Here is an 11,729-nt window from a genome sequence, read left to right as displayed (position 1 = left end):
CGCTGCGCTGCTCTGCGCGCCCGCCGGCCTCTGCCTCCGCGTGCTCAGCGGTGAGTGCGGCGCGGCGCTCCGCGGCGCGGGGAGCTGCGGGGGCCCAGTCAGGGAGCTGGAGGGGGTCCCCATGGCATGCTAGGGGGGGCTGGAGGGGAGAGGACCATGAGGGGCTGGAGTGGGGTCCCCATGGGTAGCTCGGGGGATCTCCACGGGGGGCTGGAGGGGGGTCCCCATGCGGAGCAGGAGTGGGCCCCATGGTATAATAGGCGATGCTCGTGGGGAGCTGGAGGAGGGTCCCCATGGCATGCTAGGAAGGTCCCCATGAGGGGATGGGAATCCCCCTTCCAGCTCCCCATGGGGACCCCATGAGGGGCTCCTCCTCATGGGGAGTTGGAGGGGGAGGGTCCCCATGGGGTGATGGGGGATCCCCCCTGCAGCTTCCCATGAGGAAGAGCCCCTCATGGGGTCCCTATAGGGAGCTGGAGGGGGGATTCCCCAGCCCCTCATGGGGACCCCTCCTCCAGCTACCTGTGGGGATGAGCCCCTCCTGGGGGGTCTCATGAGGGGGCTGGTGGGGCTGAGCCCTCCGGTGCACTTGGGAAAAGACTGCCTTCCACTGCACAGTAGGGATTTTAGGGGCAGGATGGGCACTCAGTGCCTCTTCCTGGGGAGAGGAGGGGACCTTGGCTGGCTCCTGGCACCCATCCTGGTCCTTGCTTGCCCCCATTGCCTTATGCAGGGTTTATCTGATGGTTTGGATAGGCATGGAGCTGCCTTGGGTGCGGGGCCTGGACTAGATGGCCTGTGGAGGTTCCTTTTCTTTGTGACTGTGTGGCGAGGGAAGTTTAGGTTGGATGTTAGGAAAAACTTTCTCACTAGGAAAGTGCCAGAACAGGCTGCCCGGACAGGCTGTGGCATCTCCATCCTCCAAGGTTTTTAAGACCCAGCTAGACAAATGGGATGATCCAGTTGGGGATGGTCCTGCTTGGAGCAGGGGGTTAGACTAGATGCTCTCCTGAGGTCCCTTCCACCCTTCGTTGCTAGGATTTTATGACTCTTGCTAAAGCGTGGTGATGGCCAAGTGAGAGGACTTGGCTGCTTGGGGCAATTCCCACCCAGCACCTTGTAACAAGAAAGCCCCCCCTCCCCCCCTTTTTCAGGGGGCAAAGAGAGCATTTGCCCCTTGATGCTTCTGTGCTTTGGCCTAGCTAACAACAGCTCTAGGGAAGGGTGGGACAGGCTGAGAGGTCATGGGATAGGCAATGGGAAGTTTAACTCCAACCCCTGTGGTGGGTCACCGTTTGCACTTGGCTACAGCTGGAGGAATGCTGGCACCCAAACAATTTGTTGTGGCTTACAGCTGCCCCATTCTCTTTTTTTGATTGGGTCCCCCTCCTTTTGACCTATGGGAATAAACTAGGGGTGGTAGTCAGTTCCTCCTTGAGGTTTATTTGCCCCTCTCATCTGCTTCAGTGTTTGAGTTTCAAGTGCAGAGAGAGGAAGTTGGCAATATTGGGCTGAAGTCAGGCAGAAGGCATGGTAAAGATGTACGTTATAGATCAAGAGCACCTTTATAGTTTAAGATTTAAGACCCAGGTAGACAGAGCCTTGGTAGGGCTGATCCAGTTGCTTTGAGCAGGGGGTTGGACTAGATGACCTCCTGAGATCCCTTTGGACCCTCATGATTCTATACACAGAGAGAGAAGCAGCTTCTGGGAATCTAAGTTCACTTTATCAGATGCCGTGAAAAGACACAATCCGATGAAGTGAACTCAAATCAGCAAAAGCTTTTGCTCTCTCTCTAGATCTTATTTCACTAGTCTGTAAGGTGCATCGCTTCCTTGCTTTTTGAGTGGCGAGTTACCCAGTAAGACATTCCTTTTTTTTTTTAAAGTCCTGTTGTTTTAAGACTGGCTAGAGAAACAGAATAATATCTTGTGAAGTTTTTTATTTAGTTAGTTTTGAAAATTTTGCGGTACTTGTGTCTCTCTTTACGATGGAGGAAGAAAATGGAAGTGTGCATTTAAAGATTAGTTTTCATTTGCCCAGAAACATGAGACTGTTAGAACTAACTACAGTTGGATATATTGTATGGAATGTATACAATTTTCTCCTCTGTCTGAAATTCACCTCTTATATCTGCTGTGCATCTTCTGATCAAAAAATACTGTTTATTTTAACTATATTGTCCTCATGTGTATAATGGTCAGGTAGAACTAAATCTAAACTGGCAAACTCATTATAATTACAATCACAAAAATTCGATTTCTGATCTTCAGAAATGAAAACCCAGATCACCAAACCCCTATCAGGTCTTAACTTAGCATTTCTTAAGACTTCTTTCAGTGCAACATGAGGACAAGCTTTTTCTTTTGAGTTGAGGCTAACTTACAAACTTAGAAATGTTCTGTATGTTAGAGTAAATGATTTTAAAAGGATAATAAGTACCTGTTGCCACACTTTTTGTGACTAATATTTAAGCGCTGTTAACTATGCAGAATTTTTTCTTCCTGTCATAATACAATAAAGTAATACAACTTTAATGTCATAAATCTTAATTATACAGGTTATACAGCTCCATTTTCATTTATCTGATGTGCTGCTTCACTACAAATATCTAAAAAGCAAGAGGGAGTCAGTCTTCATTGAAATGTGGGTTTAGTTTTAGGATCCCCTCTTGCATTCCTTGCAGACACAGTGTCTGATCCAGAAGTCACTGAATTTACAGGAAAATATGCCATTAATTTCAGTTGGCTTTAGATTAGGCCCTCAAAGTTGAAGCCATTGGACTACACAAGGAATACAAAACCTAGCTCACAGGTTCCCTTTGCTGCAAAAGTATATGCATACTTGCCTACACTTTTGTTACAGTAGTTATATACATAATTCTCTGTGCAAGCAGATAAAATGGTATATTTATACACCAATTCCAGAGCATTAAAAATGACTTCCCTTGGCTATTGCAGTGATGGCATATGTATTGAGAACCTTGACTCACACTGTTCTTTTATGTTTTTTGTTTCAAGAAACAAGACATATACTGACATGCTTTGTGTAGTTGGAGAGACACCTTCATCTAAAGTGCATACTGAAGTGCACCATCTAACTTTGTATCGTATATACAAAGCTGGGCTAAGAACCTCTATGTATTTTTATAATTAAATGTTTATGTGTGCTTATTATAGGTGTCATTAGGAAATGAATAATTGACATTCTGTTTAACATTTGCAAGTCTCCATTTTGTGTTGAACTTCTAACAGTGACTTTCCCATACTTGATTTAAGGAGATTTGAACACTTAGTTTTCACTCATTTAATGATATTTGTGACTTCAGTTTATAAAGGCCTATCTGCATGAATATCAGTTTTTAAACCAATCTAGGGCACATATGTATTTGCATTGTGGCTCAGATTTTATTAGATTCCAAGTAAGACTTTAATTTTTGGAAGCCACAGATGCTAGACATCATTTTTTAAACACAAAATTAGTCTCTTCTTGGCCTTATCATGGTACACTAGGGTGTACTTGGCTCACAAATACAGAACAGTTTTTGAAGCAGAAATCATTCAGGGATGTTTTGGGGCTTAATTGGCTACAGCTTGGTTGGATATGTAATAATAAACTGTACAAAACAGCAGTGATCAGTACAGAGAGGCAGAGAGTGCTTCTTTTTGATGAAAGAGAAGTGTCTTTGGATGAGGCTGCATTCTTACCATACTGCAAAGACTTGGAAGTGCCTGGTACTACTGGTAATGCCAACACACCTTGTCAACAGAAGCACTGGTAAAGGTGGGTGTAGGGCTCTCTCTGCCATTCTTTGCCTTCTTACCTTGTACACTTATCCATTAACAGCAACAGTTTGGCTTAAAACTTTAGTTAGTGGTGAGAAAAGGAAAGAAGAAAAGTTTCTTATTTACATTTTTAATGAACCTGTATTCTTTAAAAATTGTGACTACCTCATCTTTCCACCCCTTTCCTAAACTGGCTACATCTTCTTAAAACTAAAATAGAGCATATTCCTCATTATGGTCTTGACCCATTATGCACAGAAGACAGTAGGAAGATCCCATTGACTCCTGTTGTTACACAGTTTCAGCAAAGTAGCCGAAATAAATGGCAAAGACAGAAATATACAGTTACCCTTACCATTTTGGTGCAAGTGATAGAAGACCATAGAAAAGACTGCTCAGCTTTTAAAAATGTCTTGCAAGTTATTTTTTGGGCTAGATATTAGGAAAAACTCTCTCACTAGGAGGGTAGTAAAACACTGGAACAGGTTACCCAGAGGGGCTGTGGAGTCTCCTTCCTTGGAGGCTTTTAAGACCTGGCTAGACAAAGCTTTGGCTGGGTTGATCTAGTTGGGGATCATCCTGTTTGGAACAGGGGGTTAGATTAGAAAACCTCCTCAGGTCCCTACCAACCTTAATTTTCTATGATTCTACTTAGTTTAGGCTTTTCAGTTTTGTTTAGCTTTTCCATTTCCATTTCACTTCTCTTATTTTCTTGCCAACAGATCAATTTGTGAATAAGATCCAACTAGATAAAGAATATCAACTGGCTTGTTTTTAAGCAGATATTTTACACTTTGGTGACATTATCAGCCATCATTATTTTGATTTCTGAATTACTGAAGAAAAATACTGCAAATGAACCTCACTTTAATGCAGATGTAGAGAAATTTTTGTCAGCTATGATTACAGGAGCTAATGTCAGAATGTCTAGCATTGACAGAGAAGAGATTCTAAAAGAAAATAACAAAGTAGGGCCAGGAAGAAAACTGCTGAGTATTACATAGTCTGCATTGCTATCTCATGACATCATAAAGAACATGAAGTGATGATAATGCAGTTTGCAGAGATGCAATTACTTTAAGTACCTATTGGGCAGGAAAGAAACAGGCTAATCTTATTAGTAACCATTTAGCAACCTATGTATTAATCATAGCCATTATACCTTAATGACTGCTGTTTGCTGTCATTTTATGTTTGTTTTTTAATAGCGATATTTTCTTGATTATGGGAGTGCATGTTTTAGTAGATTTTATACTTGCAGTATTTTGAAGCAATAGATATATCTATTTAGACGGGAAATAATTGGATATATTAAAGCATTTACTACGTGAAGAAAAAACTTGCATCCAGCAGAGGCTGAAACAACATAGCTGCTCTTAAATTGTAGGGCCATTGACTTTAAGTATCTTTATGACTGTAGTTTTTATTCGTTTGTGTAGTTTATAACCTGTTCATCTGAAACAGTATTTTATAGATGGTGCTCAGAGAAGCTAGTTACTTTTAAACTGAATATTCTTATACTGAATAATGGAATGAATCGATGTAAGGCTAGTGCTTACAGAGTTCAATCAATTTCACTTATTTCAGTGGCCTAATTATATCAGATCTGAATTTGGTCTGCTTAGGTTTTATGCAAGATATTTATATAAATGTTGATGCCCATTGGTTATTTTGTCAAGATTTCAAGATGAGAGAGAATTTTTAAAACAATATATAGACCCGTTAAAAGGCTAATATCCTAGCTTAGAAAAGATTTTAGCATGCCTTTGATGTAAATATCTATGATACATAAGTGAAACTATGGTAGCTTCAGGCTACCATAATACTAGTATACTAAAATCTCCTGTCTTGGATAGTTGAGTGTCGGATCTAGTGGAAGTACCCATTATACCTTATACAGCACCTTGGCTGTTGCCAGGGGGAACTTTAATCCATCTGTACGTTGCAAATTCATTAACTAAATTGTAGCTTTCTTGTTATATATCTGTATTTAGTTTATCACGGAGGCTGGAGTTTTCTAAAAGGTGTGGAGGAAGCTGGGTATCTTACTATCTTAGCAAATCTTAGCATTATAACTTATTTTGAATGCGAGTTTAGGGACAGTGGCAGCAGAGGGCAGGTTCTTCCTCTGTACCCAGTCTTCACAACTTGGGAGCAGGTATGGGAGAATGGAACGCACGTGCCTCTGCTGGTGTCACTGTTATTTCTAGCTATCTCTATGTGTGGCTGGAGTGGGGCAGGTGTGGCTCTGGACCCTCCCTTTTTCCCCAGGTCAGCCACGGTGGAGAGAGAGAAGGGGAGGGAACCTACTACAGAGCACAGGGTGGAGGGAGACAGAAGGGAGGTTCTTACCTGCTTGAAGGACTTTAAAAAAGTCCCCCATGGCATGCCTGCTCTGATATGTGAGGGGGTGGGGTGGAGGGCACAAAAGTGGGTGATGCAGCTACCCTTGCAGCATATGGGTCACTGCTTCCACACCTGCTTTATGAAATCCGGGATTTGGCCATGCTTATTAACTTTTTAGCTGAGTTACTAAGAGTTTCAGATTCATATTTTATTCTCTATGCTTTCTGGATGAACCAAACATATGACTCTGATTACATGCACATGCAGTGGGGAGTTGACAGGCATTTGAATTTTACACAGCATTCAGATAACACAGATACAAAAGCAAGTAATAGGGAATTCATGCCAGTTTATGTTATGCCCTGGAGAATTTTAGGTCCATAACCCAGTATAAAATGATTATAACAGTCCACACTATTTTTATTTGAATCCACGACAGAGAAAAATAATCTTAATTTAGAAAGTACCAATTACTAAGAATCTAAGTAATTCAGAAGTCATTCAATACAAGTTGCCACTAAGTGGAAAGAATCAATGTAAAACTGTCAAGTAATGCAAGAGAATGGATGGGTGGGTCTCGTGAAATATGAGATATTGAAAAATGATTGATCACTTTCAATAAGTTTATTGGCTGAAGGGTTACATACAATTTGCTTAAGAGATCAGAAATAAGGAATGAGAAATTGCCCTTGATATTGGACAATATAGTTATGTTTATGTAGGTGAGAAGTCCCAATGAGGAAGACTACAGTACTTCTGTCTATAAAATTAAGTCTGTGCATCACTGCAGGAGAGGGACACTAGTATATTCCCTTTTCCTTCTGCCTTTCATACATTATACATCATTTAAACTATATGGATTCTCAAGTTTCTGTCAAAGGTTTCCCACATAATAACAAACACAACATATTATACAGGCATATTATGTCTGATTGAAAGCATCTAGAATGTCTGTTCCATAATTAAGTCACACTAAGGTAGATAGATGGGAAAAGACCTGTTCTGTCAATCTCCCCATTATAACAAGAAATTCCTGTCCTAATATGTGCAGGTGTTCTCATGTTAATCAGCTCAGATAATGAGACTTCCATACTTTTTCATAGGAATTTATATCATGGCTTGAGTCGGCACTTTCCAAATTTTGACAACCAAAATCCTTTCATAAAAAGTAAGTCACATCTCTGTGAAAACATGCCATGAGCCACCATTCAGAGCAGACTGAGTGGATCTTTGTATCATATTATACTTCCTCTTATTTCTTACATGTTTTAATAAACAGTGTTGACATTTAATGTATTATCACTGACATCTACACTAAGAACCACTGAAATAACAGTTCATGCATCAGAAGCAGTGTCAAGCTTTCTGCAGACTTAGACATCTTTCCATTGGGTACATTTGGGTCATGTTTTTCAAGAGTTTATTCACAAATCTTGTTTTCCAAGAAAAAATTGAGATTTTTTGAGAATGATTAACATAGTAAGATGTTTCTATTTTACCCTCCCACACCCTGTTTAGTCCTTCACATCACCCTCAATGTAGAACATGACCTATGCTTAGTGAAACACTGGTCTAAATTATCTCATTTTAGGAAGTTATTCCTTCAAATGGAAAAGGACATACATAGGGGCCTTTTACTCTCTGAGCATCAACAGAGAATGTGTGTGTCAGTTTGCAAGAAGCTGATGGTGTCAGCACTGTGCTCCCAGGCTGTCAGAAAGTATTTGCCTGTTGCTGTACACCCCTACCATGGAATAGCCACACAATAGCTCTTAAATAGAGCAATGATTATCTGTACAATCAGTCCTGTGATTTATAACCACAAAGTCCAGCTGGTGACTTCAGCTGGTAAGAAATATTTAGTTATTACCGAAAGAGCTAAATGGGTTTCAGTTTCTTAATTTATGGAATATTAAACATATGAAGCAGAGCTAATGCCCAAACTAGACATTTTCCATTTAGAAGAAAAACTGTCATGCTTTTAGTAGTTTGGGAGAAAAAACCAAGGAGAGAGAAAAAGGAATATTATCTGTATTAGTTTGAAGTCAGGCAGAAGAAGGTATGAACCTTATAGACTAACTAGATCAGAGATGCATAAGCTTTCATAAGCATCAGATGCTTATACAAGCGTACACATCTTTAATTTAGTTTATAAAGTATAAATCTACATTGCCTGCCGCCAAAAAAGGGAAAGAAGAGCGAGAAAATAAGCAATTAGGAAATACCAGATATATTTTTCCTGATAAAGGCTTAACAGTTTAACCAGTGACTCCAGCTGTTTAATTTGTTCATGCAAAATGGATAGCTATTTCCTAGTTAACAAAGCAATGACCTTATACTGATTCAAACAATGGTATGTTTTCATATGGGAGTAATTACGAACATCAAATTGTTGATTAGCCCATCCCTTAATTCAACACTAAGCTACTTATCTCCATCTCCCCTAAGAGTTGGTTTAGATTTGTCCCAATCTACAACTCTGCTTGCTACAATTAGATCCTCAGTAAAGTGGTCTACTCTTTCATTTATTCTGAGGGCATAGTTTCTGTTATGTAGGGTGACCATATGTCCTGTTTTAGCTGAGACAGTCCTGGATTTCAGAGGCTGGTTTCAGCTGGCTGTTGAGAGTTATAATGGGCATCCCAGAAACACAGGGTCATGAGGTGCAGTCTGGCTGGGAGTCGGAGCAGTGCAGCACACCTTAGAGTTGAGCAGGCAGGCACCGTTGCCTGCCTGGCATGCTGCTCCACCCCCATTGACCTGTAAGAGCATGGGGGAGGAAAGGAAGACAGTGTCCTGGATTATGTCCTGATTTCCAGGATTTCCATATGGTCAGCCTACTGGTAATCCTTGTGGAAGATTAGTGGTCTTTACAAGATTTACACCTTCTAATATGGGATGTGTGTTCAATGCCCAGAATCTTGAAAATCAGCTACCTGTGATCATACATGATGGCAGGCCAGTGCTATAATAGCAAACTTCTAGAATTTGGGGGGGTTGCTTAAGAGGAATCTAAACTGGTCAATACAAAGGTCTCCTGGCTTGTGTTCTGCCAAACAAAAACCTGCCCAGTGCAGTTTTGCAAAACCAACAAACCTTTGACAGCTCTTTTCTAAGATGCCCAGTAAATGTGTTCCAATATCTAGAAGAATACACATTTGAGGAGAGAGACTTATTTTGGTTGAATACAGCACAGAAAATGCATTCTCTTCAGTGTTCCTCAATAACATTCAGACTTTCCTTGCTAGATTTATCCTGTTAGAGTGTCATTATGTGCAATGATCCCATTCAATCTTTGAGCTGGTTATATGATGCTGTTATGGGGATGGCAAAATCTCTGGAACAGTTGGATATTGTAGAAAATGGCACTGGTAGCGCAATAGTACAGATTCCAATATTTGAGTCAGTATAGGCTGAGTGCCATAGACAGTGAGCACTGGCATTAGAAGATCCCATATAATGAGAACAGCTGTCTTTCAGATTTTTACATTTTTCTTCTTCATTCCTAACATAATATAAAAATGAGTCAAAAAAGCGCTCACTCACTCTCTGTCTCCAAAAGAGCACTGGACAAAGCAAAGGGATGATATAGAAATAAAGATGGGATAAAGCATTTGGTTGAAGCCTAGATGTCAGTTTTATGTAATATGGATTTCCCACATCTCAGCCAATTGTTGTCATTAAAGATTCTAATTCATATTCCATAAAGGATGTATTGATGTGAACTCAGAGCCAAATTTCATTCTGTACAACTATGTATTTTGCCAGTCTGGATTCAGTTCTCTCTGTTGCTTCAACAGGGAACAGTATTGTTTTCCCACTTTTTGTCTTTATCTTTTAAATTATATTGTGTCTTTATACCGTATATTATTCTGCAGACGGCTAAATGGTTGTACTGATCTGCTTTAGGGACAGTTCTATTTTACCAGTAACTGGTAATATCTAGCATTTGTACTTGTTTACTAAATACAAAAGGGCAGTGTGGAGATTAATTGACTAGGTTAAATTGTGACTGGCCCATGAATGGGAGAAGACCACAAGGAGAATGCCCACTCGTATTCATTATTTTTAATATAGCACTATTTAGGAACCAATCAAAGATGTGGTCAAATTGTGTTTAGTATTGTACAAACACAGAATAGTAGACCATTTCTGTGCTGAAAATCTTAAACCATAACTATCTATGCATGAGCCAGCAGAGGTGGTTAGCCAGGAGGGACAGGTCAAGCTATGTGCTTAAGGGCCTTAAGTGTGAGCTGCTCAAATGTTTGTTGTTGTTGGCTCCAAGTTTAGAGCAGTCACATGTTCAGGCCAGCAGGATCCTGGAGGACTGAAAGGTAAGAATCCCCTACCTACTCCCACTCCAGGCTTCTTCCATGCCCCACAGGGCTCCATCAGTTCCCCTCCCCACCCCCAGGCTCCTGTAGCTTCCCTCCTGCCCTTCCCTGTTCACTTGTACCTGCCAGTGCTGTCTGTCTTGGGGAAGCAGACAGGGAAGAATTAACCTGCCTGCCCAGTCCCTGCTGCTCTTCTCTGGCTGAGCCTGGCCGAGACAGCAGCAGCAGTCCCAGTAGTGGCTGGGCAGGCAAGTTAACCCTTCACTGTCTACTGCCCTAGGACAGACAGTGCTAGCAGCCACAAATAAGGTCCCCCTACCCTTTGATTACCTGGGGCTGCCTGGCGCTGCTCCCAGGGAGCAGGCAGGGAAGAGTTAAGCTGCTTGCTCAGGTTGACTGAACATCTTCCCTGCCTGCTCCCTGGGAGACAGCCCCACAGACACAAGTCATCTTGGGGTGGAGAGGTGAGGAGTGAGGTGTGAGCAGGGATCTGGGGTGCTGGGGAGGCAGTCCCCAACCTGGCTCCCAGACTGGGGCTACTTCCCCTCCCCTGCAGGGGGGGGGGGAAGCAGGGGGATGGGGACATGCTAACCTCAGCATGGCCCTCAGGCTGGGAGGTATGTTCCAGTGCCCTCTATCTTCTGGCCTGGGTTAGTGCAGGCTTCTGTCTGCTTTTCCAAACTGAAAACTGGATGTCAGTTCAATTCCTTATCAATTAAAGATGCACAGTTTAAAAAAAACTTATGAAAATTGAATCGATTCTGCCTCCAGCTTAACTGTCTGTACTTAGTCTATAGAGCTGGCAAGCAGGGGCTGGAGTAGGAGCTATAGCTATGAGTAGCTATTAAAAGGGCTAGAGAGCCAGGACAGGGGTTAAGAGCTTCAGAAGCTTTTTAAAAATAACATATAAACAAGGCCCTAAGAAAGGTTGAGTGGTAGCTAGGCTTCCAAATAACTTTGGGAGCCAGTGTGTCTCCTTCAGACTTGGTGCCTCCCGGTGGTTTTTTTTCACTAGGTAAACTTGTCCAGGCTTATGCATAATAGTCAGTCTTTAGTTCCCCAAATACATGGAAAATACCTTTTGATGATACATAATTACACATATACCAAGTAATATAACAGTATTATTTTAGAGACACTTTATTTGTCATCCTGTTGATCTCAGTAGTTTTAATTCTTATCACACATGTAAGTTGAGTAGTGTTTAAAAAGAATAATAAAAGAAATGTATTTTAAAGCTACAAACCTTGACCATGAACAT

The 11,729-nt window shown here is 41.4% G+C and overlaps 1 protein-coding gene across 1 annotated transcript in view; it reads left to right on the top strand.

Moving 5' to 3' along the window:
* Nucleotides 1-4: 4 nt before the first annotated feature.
* CHODL (chondrolectin) overlaps nucleotides 5-11,729 on the top strand; it is a gene marked incomplete at its 5' end in the record, with an annotated part of 50,911 nt that continues 39,186 nt past the window's right edge. The window contains one exon of the mRNA XM_019523897.1: nucleotides 5-50. Coding sequence (XP_019379442.1) covers nucleotides 5-50 — 46 coding nt within the window. The remainder of the gene's footprint in view (nucleotides 51-11,729) is intronic.

Source organism: Gavialis gangeticus, unplaced genomic scaffold (genome assembly GCF_001723915.1).
Source record: "Gavialis gangeticus isolate Ggan-Ray unplaced genomic scaffold, GavGan_comp1, whole genome shotgun sequence".
Lineage (NCBI taxonomy): Eukaryota > Metazoa > Chordata > Crocodylia > Gavialidae > Gavialis > Gavialis gangeticus.
The sequence above is the reverse complement of the archived record's forward strand: the minus strand, read 5'-3'. Positions and strand labels throughout refer to the sequence as shown.